At 36.2% G+C, this 19,206-nt stretch overlaps 1 protein-coding gene across 15 annotated transcripts in view; it reads left to right on the top strand.

The window, feature by feature from the left end:
- LOC105473617 (KIAA0586 ortholog) overlaps positions 1-19,206 on the top strand; it is a 123,548-nt gene that overhangs the window by 50,439 nt on the left and 53,903 nt on the right. For all 15 annotated transcript variants that reach the window (XR_982355.2, XR_011625835.1, XR_011625836.1 and 12 more), the window contains 8 exons: positions 189-379; positions 2,742-2,860; positions 8,076-8,275; positions 12,866-13,025; positions 13,763-13,985; positions 14,523-14,776; positions 15,995-16,071; positions 17,912-18,046. Coding sequence is in view for 11 of the 15 variants with exons in the window: in XM_011727479.2 (XP_011725781.2) it covers positions 189-379; positions 2,742-2,860; positions 8,076-8,275; positions 12,866-13,025; positions 13,763-13,985; positions 14,523-14,776; positions 15,995-16,071; positions 17,912-18,046 (1,359 nt within the window). In the remaining 4 variants the exon portion in view is untranslated. The remainder of the gene's footprint in view (positions 1-188; positions 380-2,741; positions 2,861-8,075; positions 8,276-12,865; positions 13,026-13,762; positions 13,986-14,522; positions 14,777-15,994; positions 16,072-17,911; positions 18,047-19,206) is intronic.

The following is a 19,206-nucleotide window of genomic DNA, read 5'->3' as shown; positions in this document are numbered from 1 at the left end:
AAGGGTTCCTCAATATGATATGTATGACTAATGTGTATATTATAATTAATGTGATACCACCTAATTAGAAATGCTGTTGGTTAACTTAGAAGTGTTTCTTAATTCACCTAGTTCCTTGCCTATAGTTGGTACTCAGTAGGTGTTGAACAAATACATGAATATAATAGTTTTGGTTTTGTTACTACCAGGAAGAGGAAAAATGTGATGAAATTCCAGACTCTGAACCAATTCTGGAGTTTAACAGAAGTGTTAAAGCTGATTCTACAAAATATAATGGTCCTCCATTTCCGCCAGTTGCTTCTACTTTTCAGCCCACTGCCAATATTCTGGATAAAGTAATTGAGAGAAAAGAAACATTGGAAAATAGCTTAATTCAGTGGTAAGTTTACAATGTTTTTGGTGTGAATAGAACCATAGTAGCAAATATAAATGGAAAGTATTAAATTGTGATCGAAAGTATTCCTTGTCTTCTTTTGTTTATTAAACTTTCTTTGCTTTAGTCACTGGAAAGTGTTTGATACAATGCTGAGGGCTTAACTATTGTTGGAGATATTGTTTTTGTCCTTGAATATTTGTACTCGGTCTGTCTACTCTGGCAAAGTAGACTATTAGGAAACCTTAAAAAATGTACATTTCTTTAATCCAGTGATTCATTTCCAGAAACTTATCCTAAGGAAGTAATTATGGTTTGCTACTAGGCCAGGGATCCCCAACCCCAGGGCCACGAACCAGTACCGGTCTGTGGCCTGTCAGAAACTAGGGAACTAAGCTGCACAGCAGGAGGTGAGCAGCAGGTGAGTGAGCATTACTGCCTGAGCTCCACCTCCTGTCAGATCAGCCATGGCATTAGATTTCATAGAAGCACAAACCCTATTGTAAACTGTGCATGCGAGGGATCTAGGTTGCATGCTCCCTATGAGAATCTAATGCCTGATGATCTGAGCTGAAACAGTTTCATCCCAAATCCATGCCCCCACCCCCTACCCCATCACCCCTGCCCTGGTCTGTGGAAAAATTGTCTTCCACAAAACCAATCCCTGATGCCAAAAAGGTTGGGACTGCTATACTAGGCCATATAATACCTAGCACTACAAAAAAGGCACTGTTCAGGTTTGTTACATTCTGATAACAACAAGTTGTAATATGTTACTGTTGTTACATATTATAATAACAAATGTAACTTGTTACATATGAATATGAAATGAACTCTATTATTTGTATTTTTACTTGTAAGAAATCTTAAGGAAGTTATGGAATAAGTAAAACGGCTGAATATTAATATAATTATGAAAATTAGGTTTAGAATAAATTTAGTGATATAAAAAGATATTAATAATGTACTGGCATATAAACAAAGCAGGATACTAACAATGTAACCCCAGTGTATAAGACTTTACTCAAAAGTAAGTATATAGCCGGTGCAGTGGCTCACGCCTGTAATCCCAGCACTTCCAGAGGCCAAGGCGAGTGGGTCACCTGAGGTCAGGAGTTCGAGACCAGCCTGACAAACATGGTGAAACCCCGTCACTACTGAAAAAACAAAATACAAAAATTAGACAGGTGCGATGGCGCACACCTGTGGTCTCAGCTACTCGGGAGACTGAGACAGGAGAACCTCCAGACTGGGCGGTGGACGTTGCAGTGAGCTGAGACTGCGCCACTGTACTCCAGACTGGGTGAAAGAGTGAGACTCTGTCTCAAAACAAAGCAAAACAAAACAAAAATGTGTGCATAAAACAAAAGTTTGATAAAGCATGTATACCAAATTGACTGTGTTTGTCCCTGAACCTAGGATTATAGGCAAGCTTTATCAATTTTTTAAACTCTTAGATATTTTCTAAATTTTCTACAATGAATGCCTATTATTTATATAATAATTTTTAAGAAGTCTATTAGTTGCACTAAAGAAATGTTCTAGAAGCCTCCTGTTCCCCTTTTCCTTCCTGAAGATGACCTTGGAAATAGATTTTTTCTTTACATTTTAAGAGGAAAACTACCTATAATATAGCCTATATGTGTATTGCCTTGAAGAGAGGGCAGCTAGACTTCTTTTCTAGCTCTGATCTTACATGGTTTTTATGTGTGCGCTCAGAGTGGAAATCAAACAGTTTAGGTACATGATATGCCAGATAGTCATTGGTCCAAGTCTTATTTTGAGTTTAGGAGTTCTTTTAAGCTTTTCATTAGACTAATCTGGAAGATTTTAATTTGATTTCGTAAACTCTCTCCCACAAGGAGATTCTGTTTACTGTGGTTTATCTTCTTCAGAGGCACTTTTTTTTTTTTTTTTTTTTGAGACAGAGTCTCACTCTATTGCCTAGGCTGTAGTGCATAGTGTGATCATGGCTCACTGCAGCCTCGACCTCCTGGGCTCAAGCCATCCTCCCACCTCAGCCTTCTGAGCAGCTGGGACTATAGGCACGTACCACCATGCCCAGCTAATTTTTGTATTTTTTGTAGAGACAGTGTTTTGCCCTGTTTCCCAGGATGATCTTGAACTCCTGAGCTCAAGCAATCTGCCCAACGTGGCCTCCCAAAGTGCTGAGATTACAGGTGTGCGCCATGATGCCCAGCCCATTTTATTTTTTTTCTTCTAGATTTAACCTTCAGAATGACTGCTTTCACACCAACACGTTTGTGACATTGATAAAGGTTATTTTTAAGGGTGGTACGTCTGACATTTTTTACATTTCAATCAAATTGAGGAATCTTAACTTTTATCTACCCCACCATCCCCTCAGGGTAGAGCAAGAAATAATGTCAAGAATTATCTCTGGGCTCTTTCCAATCCAGCAACAGATTGCACCTAATATCAGTGTTTCAGTCAGTGAGACAAGTAACCCACTGACTTCTGACATTGGTAAGTGAAATGGAATCTTTTTTGTTTTTATTAAAAGACAAAAGCTTTAGTTCATTGTGGATTTATATATTCCAGAGGTCAAGTAAATTCTCCAGTAACAAAAGGTAAGTTCTTCTAACCTTACTTCCTAGTACTTCTTTGGTGATGGTTAGTTCTCTCTCATCCTCTTATTTCATATTGCAGCTTTCAGATTATTAAACCACTCTTCATACCTCCCACCCCAAATCTCTGTTATCCCCATAGTACTTTGTACATATTTTTGTTATAGTAATTATCAGATTATATTAAAGTTGGTTTCCATATCTGTCTCACCCTTTAGATTATAAATTACTTAGGATTTAAGGATGTTTCTCCTTTTGTGCCTAGTCCTTGCCTGAAACCCAACAAGAGTTTAATTATTCATTGAATGGTTAAAATGAGCCTTTCTTTATGGAGCCTATGCCATTCTTTTTTTCCTTCCCTCCTTCCCTCTTCTTCTCCCCCTTTCTCTTCTCCATTTTTTTTCTTTTCTTCCTCTTCTTTTTCTCCTTCCCCCTTTTCCTTTTCTTCTCCCCCTTCTCTTCCCCATTTTTTCCTTCTCCCTCTTCCTCATATTTTTCTTCCTTTCCACTTCCTTCTTGTTTTTTTGAGGTAAGTTTACTTGCCATAAAAGTCACCACTTCTAAGTGTACAGTTTGACAAGTTTTTTGTTTGTTTGTTTTAATTAGAGCCAGGGTCTCCTTCTGTCATCTAGGCTAGAGCCTGGACTGCAGTGACATGATCATAACCCACTGTAACCTCTAACTCCTGGACTCAAGCAACTCTCCTGCCTCAGCCTCCCAAGTAATTAGGACCATAGGTATGCACCACCATGCCCAGCTAAAAATAATTTTGGGGCCAGGCACAGTGGCTCACGCCTGTAATCCCAGCACTTTGGTAGGCCAAGGAGGGCAGATCACCTGAGGTGAGGAGTTCAAGATCAGCCTGGCCAATATGGTGAAACCCTGTCTCTATGAAAAATACAAAAATCAGCTGGGTATGGTGGCACACACCTATAATTCCAGCTACTCCGGAACCTGAGACAGGAGAATTTCTTGAACCCAGGAGGTGGAGGTTGCAGTGAGCCAAGATCACGTCACTGCACTCCAGCCTGGGCAATAAAGTGAGACTCTATCTCAATCAATCAATCAGTACATTTTGTAGAGATGGGGTCTTGCTATATTGCCCAGGCTAATCTCAAACTCCTGGCCTCAAGTGGTCCTCCTGCCTCAGCCTCCAAAAGCACTGGGATTACAAGAGTGAGTCACTGCACCTGGCCCAGTTTGACAAGTTTTGACAAGTTCACACAGCTATATATTAGCCACATAATCATGAGATAGAAAAACATTTCTGTCTTCTCCAAAAGCTTCGTTATGCTATATTGCAGTTAATTCCTAAACCTCACTCATGCCCACTGGCCTCAAACAACACTGACCTGCTTTCTATTACTGTATTTTTACCTTTTCTAGAATTTCATACATATGTAATCATGCAATATGTAGCCCGTTGTTGGCTGGCTTCTTTTATTAGCACAATATTTTGACAATCATGCTATTGCATGTAGTAATACTATAATGTATAGATATACCATAATTTGTCAATCCATTTACCAGTTGATGGACGTTCATAGTCTTTTCAGTTTTTGGCTATTATGAATAAAGCTGCTACGAACATTTGTAAGCAAATGTTTGTGTAGAAATCTTTTAATTAGCTGGGCGCGGTGGCTCACGCCTGTAATCCCAGCACTTTGGGAGGCTGAGGCGGGCGGATCACAAGGTCAGGAGATCGAGACCATGGTGAAACCCCGTCTCTACTAAAAATACAAAAAATGAGCTGGGCACGGTGGCGGGCGCCTGTAGTCCCAGCTACTCGGGAGGCTGAGGCAGGAGAATGGCGTTAACCCAGGAGGCGGAGCTTGCAGTGAGCCGAGATCGCGCCACTGCACTCCAGCTTGGGAGACAGAGCAAAACTCAGTCTCAAAAAAAAAAAAAAAAAAAAAGAAATCTTTTAATTTTGCTTGGTCATATGATAAGTAAATGTTTAACTTTATAAGAAACTGCTAAACATTTCCAAAAGTGAGTATACTATTTTGCATTCCACCCAGCAGTGTATGCGACTTTAGTTGCTCCACATCCTCCCCAACACTTGGTGACTTGGTGTTGTCAGTGTTTATAATTCTTGCCATTTCTGAACATATGTGGAGGTATTTCCCTAACTACTAATAACTGAGTAGTATAATTACTAATGATGTATAACTTTTTAATGTGTTTATTTGCCATCTGTATATTTACTTTGGTGAAATCTTTTTAAATCTTTTGACCATTTTTAAGTTTGAGTTGTGTCTTCATATTACTGAGTATGAAGTATTTTATCTATTCTGGATACAAGTCCTTCATTGGATATGTTTTGTAAATATTTTCTTCTACTTTGTGTTTTGCCTTTTTGTTTTCTCAGCATTATATTTTGAAGACAAAAAGATTGATTTTGAAGAAGACTAATTTATCAGGCTTTTTCTAGTAGTTTGTAGGGATTTTTGCATGCTGTTTTTAAAAAATCTTTGCTAACCCAAGATCACTAAGATAGTTTTCTATGTTTTCTTCTAGAAGATGTATGGTTTTAGATTACACATTTAGGTTTTAGTTTATTTTGAGTTAAGTTTTATGGTGTGAAGTAAGGATCAAGTTCTTTTTTGTTTGGGTGTTTTTTGGCATATGGATATCCAGCTGTTCTAGTATCATTTGTTGAAAAGATTATCCTTACTCCATTGAACTACCTTAACACCTTGGTTGAGCATCAGTTGGTTATGTATGTGTGTATCTTGTTTTTGGGCTTTGTATCCTATCCCATTCACCTGCAAGTTATACTAATACCATACTTATTGATTACTGTAATTTAATAGTAAGACTTGAAATCGGATAGTGAAAGTTTTTCTAACTTTGTTTTTTTTTTTTTTTTTTTTTTTTTTTTTTTCATTCCTATTTACCATTATCTCTACTTTTTTCTTCTTTCCAGCCTCAGGATAAGCTATTCTTTCTCCCTCGTAGACTATCCTTTAACAGCCCGAATCCTAGACTTCAGAGTCTATATTCACCACTTTAATTTCTCATTACCCACTTCCTCTTTAGTCCTTATGGGTTGGCCTTCTTTTGCCCTCTCCTTCAGGAAACTCCTTTCTCACAGCATTTGCTTGTCAAAAATGCTTCAAATCCTTTTTCAAATCCTTGTTTTAGTGGATGGCTCAAGCATAGGCACTATTGACCATCTCTGATTCTTAAACTCTTCTCCTGGTGTTGGCTTCTTAAACTTCATTCTGTTATTCTTCCTCTTGTTTTTTTTTTTTTTTTTTTTTTTAACTTCTTTAAGACCTTCATTTTCTCATTTTATTTTCTGCTACTTGAATACATTTATTTCACTAGTTCCCATGCTTTGCCCTCTTTTCTGTTTTTTCCAGTTTCCTCCTGACATTAGTTATCCTGTGTCAGTTGATGAACCCTAAGCCATGTATTTGGGCCGACAACTTGCAGTTCTGCTGGTTGGTGAATATTCTGCTTGATGCTCCCCTGGCATCTCATCCTTAGTATGTCTAAAATGCTTCTCATTTTTGATATCACAATTCTCCCAGCACGCATAATCTCTAAAGCCTTGGAGTTATTATTTGCTCTATTTTCTTTGCTTTACTCTTCTTCATTCCCCACTCAGCCATACCCTATATCCCAGCTTCATAGAGTTTATTGTTGCATTTGGTTAATTTCTCCTGTTTAGCATAGCTCACATGCCTTCTGTTGTTACTATCCTGGTTTTCTTTATCATCTCATCTTTGAGGGAAGGACAAAAATGAACAACAAATTTATGAGAAAATTGTTTTCCTGGTGAAAATCAGACAATTTACAAATTGGTTATTTAGATCCTGTTTTCTTCCCTGTAAAAGATTGGTGTTTGCTTTTGTTTTGCCAGTGTCTGGGTAGGGATTTTAGGCCTTATAAAAAAGATGTTCTGATTTTTGGCCATGCTCAAAGAGTGAATTATGGAAACTAAAAAGGAGATGTATCAACATATATTGTTGAATATAAATTTGGGATCGTGATAGTCTCTGCTCTGGTAACTCAAGAGCAAATTGCTGTTACTTACCCCATCAACAAGTGATCCCACTACACTTCTACCCACTTTTTAGGGAATTCTGGATATTGTTACTATAGTTGTATTACTTAAGGAGTACTCTTTGATGAGGTCACATCTCCATCAGGTTGTACAGATTAGTATCCACTTATTTTCCACATGGAGCTTTATAAATATCACTACTTTAAGTCAAGTAAAGTCTATTCAGGAAGTTTTACTTAATTTGATGTACATTAATGTAAGTGAAAAGTACAACCCATTCAGAAATTAATATACCTATAGGACATAAGATAACAAGCACCTCAACTGCAGTAGATGTTAATAACTGATGTATCTGGAACTAGAAGGAAGGGAGATTTGCCTTCATATTTAGTGCATTCTTTTGTTTTAGTCGAGATCTGTCACAGAGTTTCCTCTTGTTATACTCTTGGAAATGTGAGTTGTATTCAGATGAGGGCATTTAATGTGCCCATTTTTATCACTAAATTCTATAGTAGTAGAGAAGAGGCCACCTAAGTAAATTTTCGTCTCCCTTTTTTTTTTTATTTACAGAGAATATTTGTTATGTAAGTTGTCCACTTAGTCTTTTTCATAAGTAGATATGTTTGTATTTTCATTTTTATTCCTCTTTCCACCCTCCCCCACTCACCTCCATACACATATATTGGCATCTCTGAACTTTTAAGAATGAAAGTTTGGTCCAGGCGTGGTGGCTGTCGTCTATAATCCCAGCACTTTGGGAGGCCGAGGCAGGTAGATCACCTGATGTCAGGAGTTCAAGACCAGCCTGGCCAACATGGCGAAACCCCCATCTCTACTAAAAATACAAAAATTAGCCAGGCATGGTAGCACATGCCTGTAGTCCCAGCTGTTCAGGAGGCTGAGGCAGGAGAATCGCTTGAACCTGGGAGGTGGCAGTTGCAGTGAGCCAAGATCATATCACTGCACTCCATCCTGGGTGACAGAGTGAGACTCCATCTCAAGAAAAGTAATAATAATAATAATAATAATAATAATAATGAAAGTTTGAATTGCAAGCTTGTTTCTTGCCCACTCATTCTGATTTTTTTTTTACTTTTAGTGGAAGGAACAAGCAGTGGCGCCCTCCAGCTTTTTGTTGATGCTGGTGTTCCTGTGAACTCAGACGTGATTAACCATTTTGTGAACGAAGCCCTTGCTGAGACCATTGAGGTCATGCTGGGTGACAGAGAAGCAAAGAAGCAAGGTCCTGTTGCTACAGGTGTTTCTGGGGATGCTTCAACAAATGAAACATATTTGCCGGTATGGGGAATTTTGGATACATTTATTGAAGAATAGTAAAATAGATGAATTTTAAGCCACATACCATAAGATCATGGTTTGTGGTAGAAGTATTATCATTTTTAGAGACATGGTCTTTATATATTGCCCTGGCTGGTCTTGAACTTCTGGGCTTAAGTGATCCTCCTGCCTCAGCCTCCTGAGTAGCTGGGATTACAGGCACCAGCCACCATGCCCAACTTGTGGTAGAATTTTATTCCTTGTTGCTATGATTAAAGTAACATTTCCCCCAGCATTTTATTTTAAAAACTTTTAAATCTATACAATAGTTGAAAATATGATACAATGAACATCTGTACACCTTTTACCTATACAGTTATTGGTATACATGGAAAATTGGCCAGTCCTTGCATACTCAAGTCTCATAGTTGGCCCTGTAAAACTGAAGAATATAAAACATCAGCCCTCTATATATATGCATTTCTTATCTCATGAATACTGTTTTTGATCCACATTTGGTTGAAAAAACCAAATTTGTATGATTGGCCTCTCACAGTTCAAACCTATGTTTTTATTTAGTTACTTATTCAAGGGTCATTCATATTTATTGATTGATAATATTTTGGCACACTTATAAAAATCTCTTTATATCTGCTATGTATATATATCCTTTAAAAACCATTTGAAAGTTACAGACAGCATAACACTTTACCTCAGAAGCATCAGCAGTATCACCACAGAACAAGTTGCTTTCTTACATAACCAAACATTATCAGACCCCCCAAATTTAACACTGACATGTTAGTAATATAGAATATAGAGACTATATTTAGATTTCCCTAATTGTTTGAAAAATATCCTTTATAGTTTTTTTTAAATCAAGATATAGCCAAGGATCATATATTGCTTTGCGTTATTATATAAACTGATATTTTTAATCTTTAAGAGAAAATACATTTCAAGAACTTTTATTGCTTGTTTAATCAACCTTACTTGTGTTAAAAAGAATTTATAACCTATTATACGAAGCCAAAATTTACTCTGTATTACCAGCTATTTAAAACTGTAGTTACTTCTGATCCTATAGATCACAAGGACATCATTTTACATACGTGAAACATTTAAACATCATTCTATGTATAAACATAAAGTTATATACTGTATTTTACTTTTGTAGAGATTGTTGTGGTATAATGTGATTAGTGTGCCAAAGATTTGATCTGTAGTTTTGATCTGTGCTTTATGAGCTCATTGGGAATATATGTAGTACAGATGTGGTCAGGGTTATGGTTTTTTCTATGCCAATTACTTTGGTTTGCTTTTTGCCTATGTATTGCATGTATTTTCAGGAGGGTAATTGGATGAGAAAATGTGGGAAAACCAGGGTAAAGAGCTTGGACTTTGGGGTTGGTAAAACTTGGAATTTGAATTCCAAGCTCCACTACTTTAGTTTTATCTCTGTAATAAAGATAGAATACTTAGTTTAAATGACCATGGCTTTGCCAAAATCTGCTTACTGAATATCTAGTAGGGCAAGCACTACTCCCAGCCTGCGACTTATCACTCTTTATCTTCAGAATTGTCATGGCTTTTCTTGGCCTTTTAATCTCTTACATATATTTTAAAGTTAGTTCTTAAGTTCTATAAAAAATATTGTTGAGATTTCAGTGGGAATTAAACCAATTTTGACTGGTTTCATTTAAGAAGGATTGACATCTTTATGGTACTGTTTTCTTAGCCAAAGTTTTGTGGAAGATTAAGTGAGATGATATATGGACAGAGCTTAATCTAGTGCCTAGAACTTGGTAAATAAATACTCAGTTACTAATAGTTTATCATTTTTATTATCCATTACCAATACTAGAAGAATACTTTCGGATTCTTTAATCATGCTGAGTTATATATATTAAATATAGTGTTATATTTGAAAACAACACTTCCATGCTCTATGTTTATGCAGTCAAGAAGAAAAAAAGACATAGTGTACTTCTTTCATTTTAAAATGAAGGCTAAGAGTACACTAATTATTAAGCAATGCTATAGAAATTCTAATATGCTTCATGGTTTTAAATTGCATCTTAATTTGCAACCCATAATACAGAATAAATAAAGCATAATCACCTTATATAAAGACTTTTTAGAATGAAGAAAAAGTCAAATTATATATTATATATATATATATATATATTTTTTTTTTTTTTTTTTGAGACGGAGTTTCACTCATGTCGCCCAGGCTGGAGTGCAGTGGTGCTGTCTTGGCTCACTGCAACCTCTGCCTCCCAGGTTCAAATGATTCTCCTGCCTCAGCCTCCTAAGTAGCTGGGATTACGGTTGCCCGCCACCACACCCAGCTAATTTTTGCATTTTTAGTAGAAGCGAGGTTTCACCATGTTAGCCAGGCGGTCTCGAACTCCTGACCTCATGATCTACCTGTCTCAGCCTCCAAAAGTGCTGGAAGTACAGGCGTGAGCCACCGTGCCTGGCCCAAATAATGTATTTTTAAAATGGTCAGAGGACAAGAGCAGACAGTTCATACACATAGAAGAAATACAAATCACCCGTGTACATATAAAAAGATGAAGATGATCAGCCTCATAGATAATAAGAAAACAAGTTATTGAAATGCAATTTTTACTGTCAAATAGGCAAAACTCTAAAAGTTTGATAATTCTGGGGGAAGTTGTCATTTTCCTACCTTCTGGTGGTAGTGTAAAATAGTAAAATCCTGTATCAGGAAAGCTGGCAATATCTATTCAAATTAAAAACATAATTAGTTCTTTAATTGAGCAGTCCCATTTCTGGGAACTTAGTCCATAGATATATCCATATGTCATACACATGAAATGACTGAAGTCAAGATTATTTGATAACTCTGAGGAAGGGCTCTAGGTAGAAAGGACAAGAGCAGGAGACACACTTAATTTTCACTATCCTTTTGTACCTTTTGAAGTTTGAACCATTTGAATGATTACCTATTCAACAAATTAATATTAAATTGTTACATTTTTCCTTCTCCAGTACTTTCCATCTCCCTGCTGTCTTCGCTTCTCTCTAACTCCCACTTTTTCTTATCCTTCCATTACTTTTTATATACTCAGTTTTTTGTGTGTTCCAAAAGGCTGATTTTTTGTTTGGTATCTTGTCAATCAGTTAAAATGCTTCCTTTCTGTTTTATGCCTTTCCTTCATGTTTGTAATTGGGTTTGATCTTCAGCTTTGTCTGTTTAATCTTTCTGTCTTCTTTATTTTTAAAATTTCAGCTTTTATTTTAGGTATAGGGGGTACATGTGTAGGACTGTTGTTTTTTTTTTTTTTTTTTTTTTTTTTTTTTTTTTTTTGAGACGGAGTCTCACGCTGTTGCCCAGGCTGGAGTGCAGTGGCGCGATCTCGGCTCACTGCAAGCTCCGCCTCCTGGGTTCACGCCATTCTCCTGCCTCAGCCTCCTGAGTAGCTGGGACTACAGGCGCCCGCCACCGCGCCCGGCTAATTTTTTGTATTTTTAGTAGAGACGGGGTTTCACTGTGGTCTCGATCTCCTGACCTTGTGATCCGCCCACCTCGGCCTCCCAAAGTGCTGGGATTACAGGCTTGAGCCACCGCGCCCGGCCAGGACTGTTATATGGATATATTGGACCCAGATAGTGAGCATAGTACCCAAAAGTAGTTTTTCAACCCATTCCCCCCTTCTTCCCTCCTGCCCCCTGCCATCATAGTCCACAGTGTCTACTGTTCTCATGTTTATGTCTATGTGTGCTGAATGTTTAGCTCTCACTTATAAGTGAAAACATGTGGTATTTGTTTTTTTCTTCCTCAGTTTGTTCAGGATTATGGCCTCCAGCTCCATCCATGTTGCTGCAAATAACATGATTTTGTTCTTTTTTGTGGCTGTGTGGTATTCCATGATGTATGTATACCACATTTTCTTTATTCAGTCCACCATTGATGGGCTCCTAGGTTGACTCCACATCTTTGCTGTTGTGAATAGTGTGGCAATGAACTTATGAGTGCATGTGTCTTTTTGGTATAATGATCCTTGGGGTATATACCCAGTATGGTCTCAAAAGAAGACATACAAGCCGTCAACAAACATATGAAAAAATGCTCATCATCACTAATCATCAGAAAAATGCAAATTAAAACCACAGTGAGATACCATTTCAGTCAGAATGGCTATTATTAAAAAGTAAAAAAAAAAAAAACAGATCGCCATAAATATATACACTTCCTATGTACCCACAAAAATTAAAAATTAAAAATTTTAAAAACAAACTAATAACAGCAAAATACACACCAACAGATGCTAGTGAGGCTGCAGAGAAAAGGGAATGTTTATACACTGTTGGTAGGAATGTAAATTACCTCTTCTCTATTTTAAAATAGGGTGCCTTAGAATTCTGTGGAGACCACTTCAGAGGCAGAGTTATTTCAATTGCCTGCGACTTTCTGCAGGCCAGTTGTTGACTAACAGGTAGAGGTTCAAGAGGTAGGGTACTTAACCCCACCATCAATTTAAATTATATGTAGCCTATGAATGAGTTCATGTTATTATTTCAAATTACTTTTATTTGGGTGATTATAAACACAGTTTATCTTATTGTATTAATTTATTTTAGGCAAGAGTGTGTACCCCACTGGCTACTCCACAGCCTACGCCTCCTTGCTCACCTTCATCACCTACTAAGGAGTGTGTTTTGGTAAAGACTCCAGATTCTTCTCCCTGTGATTCAGATCATGATATGACTTTTCCTGTGAAAGAAATATATGCTGAAAAAGGTAGAAACTTTATTTCTATAACTCAGTTTTAATATTAGCAACTATTAAATACAGTTTCATGATTGTCTTATAAGATGCTTTTTGAGATTATTGTATATGTACTTGTTGCTTACTAGGTTTTAGTAAATCATTTTTTTCTCACAAGGAAATTTAGGAATTGATTGCAACTTCTTTAAGTCTGTAATTGAGGCCAGGCATGGTGGCTCACACCTATAATCCCAGCAGTTTGGGAGGCTGAGGCAGGTGGATCACGAGGTCAAGAGTTTGAGACCAGCCTGACAAACATGGTGAAACCCCTGTCTACTAAAAATACAAAAATTAGCCAGGCGTGGTGGCATGTGCCTGTAATCCCAGCTACTCAGGAGGCTGAGGCAGGAGAATTGCTTGATCCCGGGAGGCAGAGGTTGCAGTGAGCCGATATCGCAGCATTGCACTCCACCCTGGGTGATAGAGTGAGACTCTGTCTCAAAAAAAAAAAAAAGTATATAATTGAATAGATGCTTAGACTACTTTAAGTATTAAAAATTATATCTTCTCAAGGGTATTTTTTAATGCTTTATTAAATTTAGGGATTTTCACATTAATGGCTACCACCATTGTCATTATTATTATTAATTATAATTGCCATTATTTGTGTGCTAAAATGGTAAAGGATATCTGAAGCAATGTATCATGCCATCCTATGGAGTTCTTTACTGACTACTATCTTTTTCTTTTTTTAAAAAAAAAATCTTTAGGAGATGATATGCCTGCCATCACGCTTGTTAAAACTCCAACGGTTACCCCTACTACTACACCTCCTCCAGCGGTGGCAGTTTTTACCCCAACTTTGTCAGATATTTCCATTGATAAATTGAAGGTATCGAGCCCAGAGCTTCCCAAGCCATGGGGTGATGGAGACCTGCCACTGGAAGAAGAGAACCCTAACTCACCTCAAGAAGAACTTCATCCAAGAGCTATGTAAATGAGAACATACTCACTAGTAACTGTACATTTCAACTTACGTTTGACTTCTGTAATCCGTTGAAAACATAGAAATATTATACAAAGCTTTATAAACCACAGATAGTTTATAAACTACCTTATACTTTGAAAGAAAGAACTTTCATAAATTTTGAGTTTTGAAAAATTATCAAATTATACCTTCACCTTTTTTCTTAAAAGGTTTGAAACAGATAGAAATAAAGGTATCTATTACATTGTTAATAAAATAGAAAACAATTTCTCACTATTGTGGGTCATTGTTTACTATCATCAGTTAACTTTTGTATTTTTATATATCTCTATGTAGATTTATTTGATGTCTGGAAGAGCTTTCAAGATGGCCTATGATTAAAGCATGAAAACAATTTTTAAAAATCTTGTTAATTATAGTAGTGCAGATTTAAGAAAATATTTCGCTAAAGGAGACATAGTCTTCAAGTCTATTTTTTATATCAAAATGAATACAGGCCTTCAGTGACCTAACAAGCTCAAAATATGTGTTTATTTTCTTAGTGTAATGTCTGTGGCTAAGGATGAAGAACCAGAGAGTATGGATTTCCCTGCTCAGCCTCCACCTCCAGAGCCAGTTTCCTTTATGCCATTTCCTGCTGGCACCAAGGCCCCTTCCCCTTCACAGATGCCAGGTTCTGATTCATCAACACTGGAGAGCACATTGAGTGTTACTGTTACTGAAACTGAAACTTTAGATAAACCCGTCTCTGAAGGAGAGATTTTATTTAGCTGTGGTCAAAAATTGGCCCCCAAGAGTAAGTTAATTTGTATTAATTGATTTCACTTGTTAGATTATGGTAATCCCCTAAGTAATACTTTCCTGTTTAAAGTGTTTTTACTTAACTTTCAAGATTTAACATGGTACAGTAGAAAGAATGGGGAGCTCAATGCAATTTAGTTAACTTTTCTGGGTCTTAACTTCAGAAAGTAAAATCTTCCTCATAATCCCACCCTCTAGAAATAATATCACTATTAATTGTTTTGGGTAGACCTTTCCAGTCTTTTTTGTCTGTGGATGTATGTTTACCTTTAAAAATAGGATCTTATTATGCATATTGTTTTGAAACCTGAATTTTTTTTTTTTTTTTTTGAGACAGGTTCTCACTCTGTCCTCCAAGCTAGAGTGCAGTGGCGTGATCATGGTTCACTGCAGCCTCAACTTCCCGGGCTCAAGCAATACTCCCACCTCAGCCTTCTGAGTAACTGGGACTACAGGCATGTGCCACCATGCCGGGCTAACTTTTATATTTTTTTGTAGAGATGAGATTTCGCCATTTTGCCCAGGTTGGTCTCAGACGTCTGAGCTCAAGTGATCCGCACGCCTTGGCCTCCCAAAGGGCTGAAATTGTAGGCCTGAAACACCACACACAGCCTGAAAGCTGAATTTTTTTTTTACCTAATAATGTATTGTGGATATCTTTTAATATGACTCCATAGTTTTCTTATTTTTCTTTTATGGCTGTGTAGTCTATTTACTCCCTTAATAGAAGACATTTAGATTGTTTTCAATGCTTTCAGTCTATACACAACTCTCTAATTACCATCCTTTCATGTATATATATTTTTGGTGCACTTATCTAGTCTCTTCCTTAGAATACATGCCTTAAAGTGAAATTGCTTAGTCTACTTTATTGCTTTAAGTTCTAGAAAGGATTGTTAGCTCTTAATCTGTTTTAATTATATCAACAGTATATGAGAGTACCCGTTTCTCAATTTCATAACTACAATTGATATTTATAGTTTTTAATTTCTAACAAACTTGGAGGTTAAACAAAATTCTCATCTTTGTTATAAATTATACTTTTAAAAAACTGGCAAGATTGAGTAGTTTGTGAATTACTTGTTTATAAACTTTGCCAATATTTCCATTGCAGTATAATTTTGAATCTAATATGCTATGGCTTTGTGGTCAGATTATTTACTAAATTTGTGTTTCTTTTTTTTTTTCTAAATTTTTATATTTTAATTTCTAGTTTTAGAAGATGTAGGACTGTACCTGACAAACCTTAATGATAGCTTATCCAGCACTCTGCATGATGCTGTTGAAATGGTAAGTAACGATCGACTCCAACACTGAATTCTGATAGGAAGAATATCTTTATGAATTGGTTGCCATTGATCAGGTTTTTTCTCAATTTTTTGAGTTATAGACACAAAATTTAGTAAAATAACCATGAAATAATTTAGGGCTTCTTGCACATTTCATTATATAATCTTATAATTGTGAGAATGAAAAAAAGTTATTATTCACCCTTGTGGCTCTAGGGAAAAAAAATACATTTAATGTAATTAGGTAATGAAATCTAGCTGATTGCAAATTGTTACCTCTGTATGTTGTCTTTACAATATTTAAGCAGGCTCTTACCTATTTCAACCAACTCTCTTATAATACATTTGTTATTTTTCCCTAACCATGATTATAATTCTTTGTGCTAATAAATGTTTAAATTTAATGGCTTAAAAAGAAAAATGAGGTCCAGGGATGCTAACCCTTTCTAGTTTTTATCTATCTCTGTAGAAGGAAAAGTTGGTATTTAAAAATATCACATTATATATAAATATATAGAAATGATAGTAAGAATTTTCTTTTGAAAAAATCATTAAGGAATAGAAATCTTTACTTTATATATTTTTAAACAACCTAAGCAAGGAAAGATAATTGTACTCAACTATCATCTATATTTATTCACATCTTTTTAAAGCATTGTTGCTGTTTTTTAAAGTTATTTCACATAGGCCTATGAAAATACTTCATTAATAAGTTTTTGATAAGATTTTAATGAAACAATTTTTAAACAGTAATTATTTATTGCAAGTAATTGGTTGAGTTAATTGTGAAGAGAGCACAGCAATCACTTTTATGAAATAATATGGGAAGAAGGCATAAATGAGATATCTTTATTTTCAGAGAAGCATTACTAACATTTGGCCTCTTTAGTGTACCATGATAGCACTTTTCTCCTTTCTTTGAACTTTTTCAAGTGGCAAAGCATGTTTAAATTTATTTAAAGTAAATAGCTAAACCGAACCAAGACTAAATTATAACTTGTTTCTGTTTTTCTACATTTGAAACTAAATTCTAATTTTGCTATTTTTACTACGCCTAAATCTTATGCTACAAATTCATAATAAAGTCAAATACAAAAGTACAATCTGGAAAAACCCCAAATAACTCGAAGTCATGTACCCGTTGGCATTTATCTATACATAGCTAGGGGATAGGTACTTATAATTTAAAATCATGTTAATACCTGTATTTATAAGATAGTCTCCTTTGTTGGACTCTGAGGCCCACACTGTTCCTCATTGTTGAGACGAGCCTATTTTGAGGCACGAAGAAGCCTATACAGGGTGCTCCAGTGAGGGTCTTCAATACCAGCGCCCTCACCAAGTAAGCCGGATGTCAGCCCAAAGGCAAAGGGACATTGAGGTCTATCGCTGCCATACCATACTTCTGCAGTTTTTCATTTTTGCTTGTGGTCCAGGTTGCAGCATTACAATGCTTTGCCCCCATTGCCACACTGTGGCATTGCTTTACTGCAGAAATACCAAGAGGAGGCTGTGACCCAAAAACAGTGCTATCGTAAAAAACATTTAAGATTCATAGTAGCTCAACTGCATGGGACAGACGGTTTGATTTTTATGTTTTTATAATTTCCAGTTTACGTGTTACCGAATTATACTGTGGTTTATATTTGAGGCAAAGGTAGAGGGCTTTTATTATAGACAAATGGAAATGAGAACTGGATGAAAATAAAGAGTTCATCTCCTTTCCAAAAATGCTAATACCATCATTTCATGACTGCTAAGTTTTTATTAATCTTAAATTGAGAAAAACGCAATTGTTCGAAATAATTTATTTTTATTAATTGTCTTTACATTTCTTTTAGGAAGATGATCCTCCTAGTGAAGGGCAAGTGATTAGGATGCCCCATAAAAAATTTCATGCAGATGCAATTCTTTCTGTTCTTGCTAAACAAAACCAGGAGTCAGCAGTTTCACAGCAAGCAGTCTGTCATTCAGAGGTACTTTTTAACTTTAATGACGTTTTTTTTTGGTTAGATATAAATACAGGAAAAAAATTAAAATATTCTTACTACTAGTTAAAGCATGCTAGTATTTTGTTTTTTCAAGGGTCAGTGTTATAGCAATTTTAACTTGGAGTCATAGAACTGTAGAGTTTTATAACTGAAAGGAATTTAGACCATCTGTTCCAACCACCTTATTCTACAGCTAAAAAAGCTAAAGCTTTGTGAGGATTATTCATTCATTATGCAATTATTTATTGAGTATCCGTTATATGCCAGACACAACCTGGGAAAAGATACAAAGATAAATAAGACATGACCCCTACCTTTAAGCAGCTTACAGTCATGAAGGAAGATAAGGGCTTACACAAGTAATTATTCAACAGTGCAATAACTGATCAAATAGCTGTATTTACAAGCTGTATTTACAAGCTATATGAACACACAGGAGAAAAGACTCTGCTTGAAGTTAGATGACACTTCATACACAATATTACATTGATGTCAGTCTTTAAAGATGGAGTAGGACTTTGCAGGCAGCAATGAAAGGGGGGACGGGCATTTCAGAAGCAGAAATACCATTTGTTAAGGGATGAGAGCCAAGAAATATTAAAGCATATTTGGAAAGTATTGAAAATTTCTGTGTGGCTAGAACTTTAGATAAAGAATCAGATATGTGTGGAGAAGTAGATTGAACCAGATGATCATAAAGAACATTTTATTTAGGCCATGTTAAGGCTTGGGCACTGTGGAACCCATGAAGGTTTTTGGGCAAAGGAGTTGCCTTAGGAAGGAGTATGAAGCCATAAACAAATGAGGGAGACGGGGGGGATCTGTCAGAACACCACTGTAGTAGACCCAGCAAGAGAGAATGATAATATGAACAAAGACAGTTACAGCAGAAATAGAGAGGAGAGAGATTTAAATTTAAGGGCATAGGATTGACAGTAATTGGTCATTGGTTGAGAAAGGTAAAGAAGCTTTTTTTTTAAGGATAATCTTGAAGTTCCTACCTTGGGAGCCTGGGTAGGTGATTGTAGAGTTGTTGGCTTAGAAGTGCAGAGAGAAGAGTGCCAGATTTTATGGGGAAAGTAATGAGTTTGATATACACATCAAATTTAAGGTGCTTAAGGAAATTCCAGGTAGAAATATACAAC

This window comes from Macaca nemestrina, chromosome 7 (assembly GCF_043159975.1).
Source record: "Macaca nemestrina isolate mMacNem1 chromosome 7, mMacNem.hap1, whole genome shotgun sequence".
NCBI classification, from domain to species: Eukaryota; Metazoa; Chordata; class Mammalia; order Primates; family Cercopithecidae; genus Macaca; species Macaca nemestrina.
This window is presented reverse-complemented; position numbering and strand designations above follow the sequence as displayed.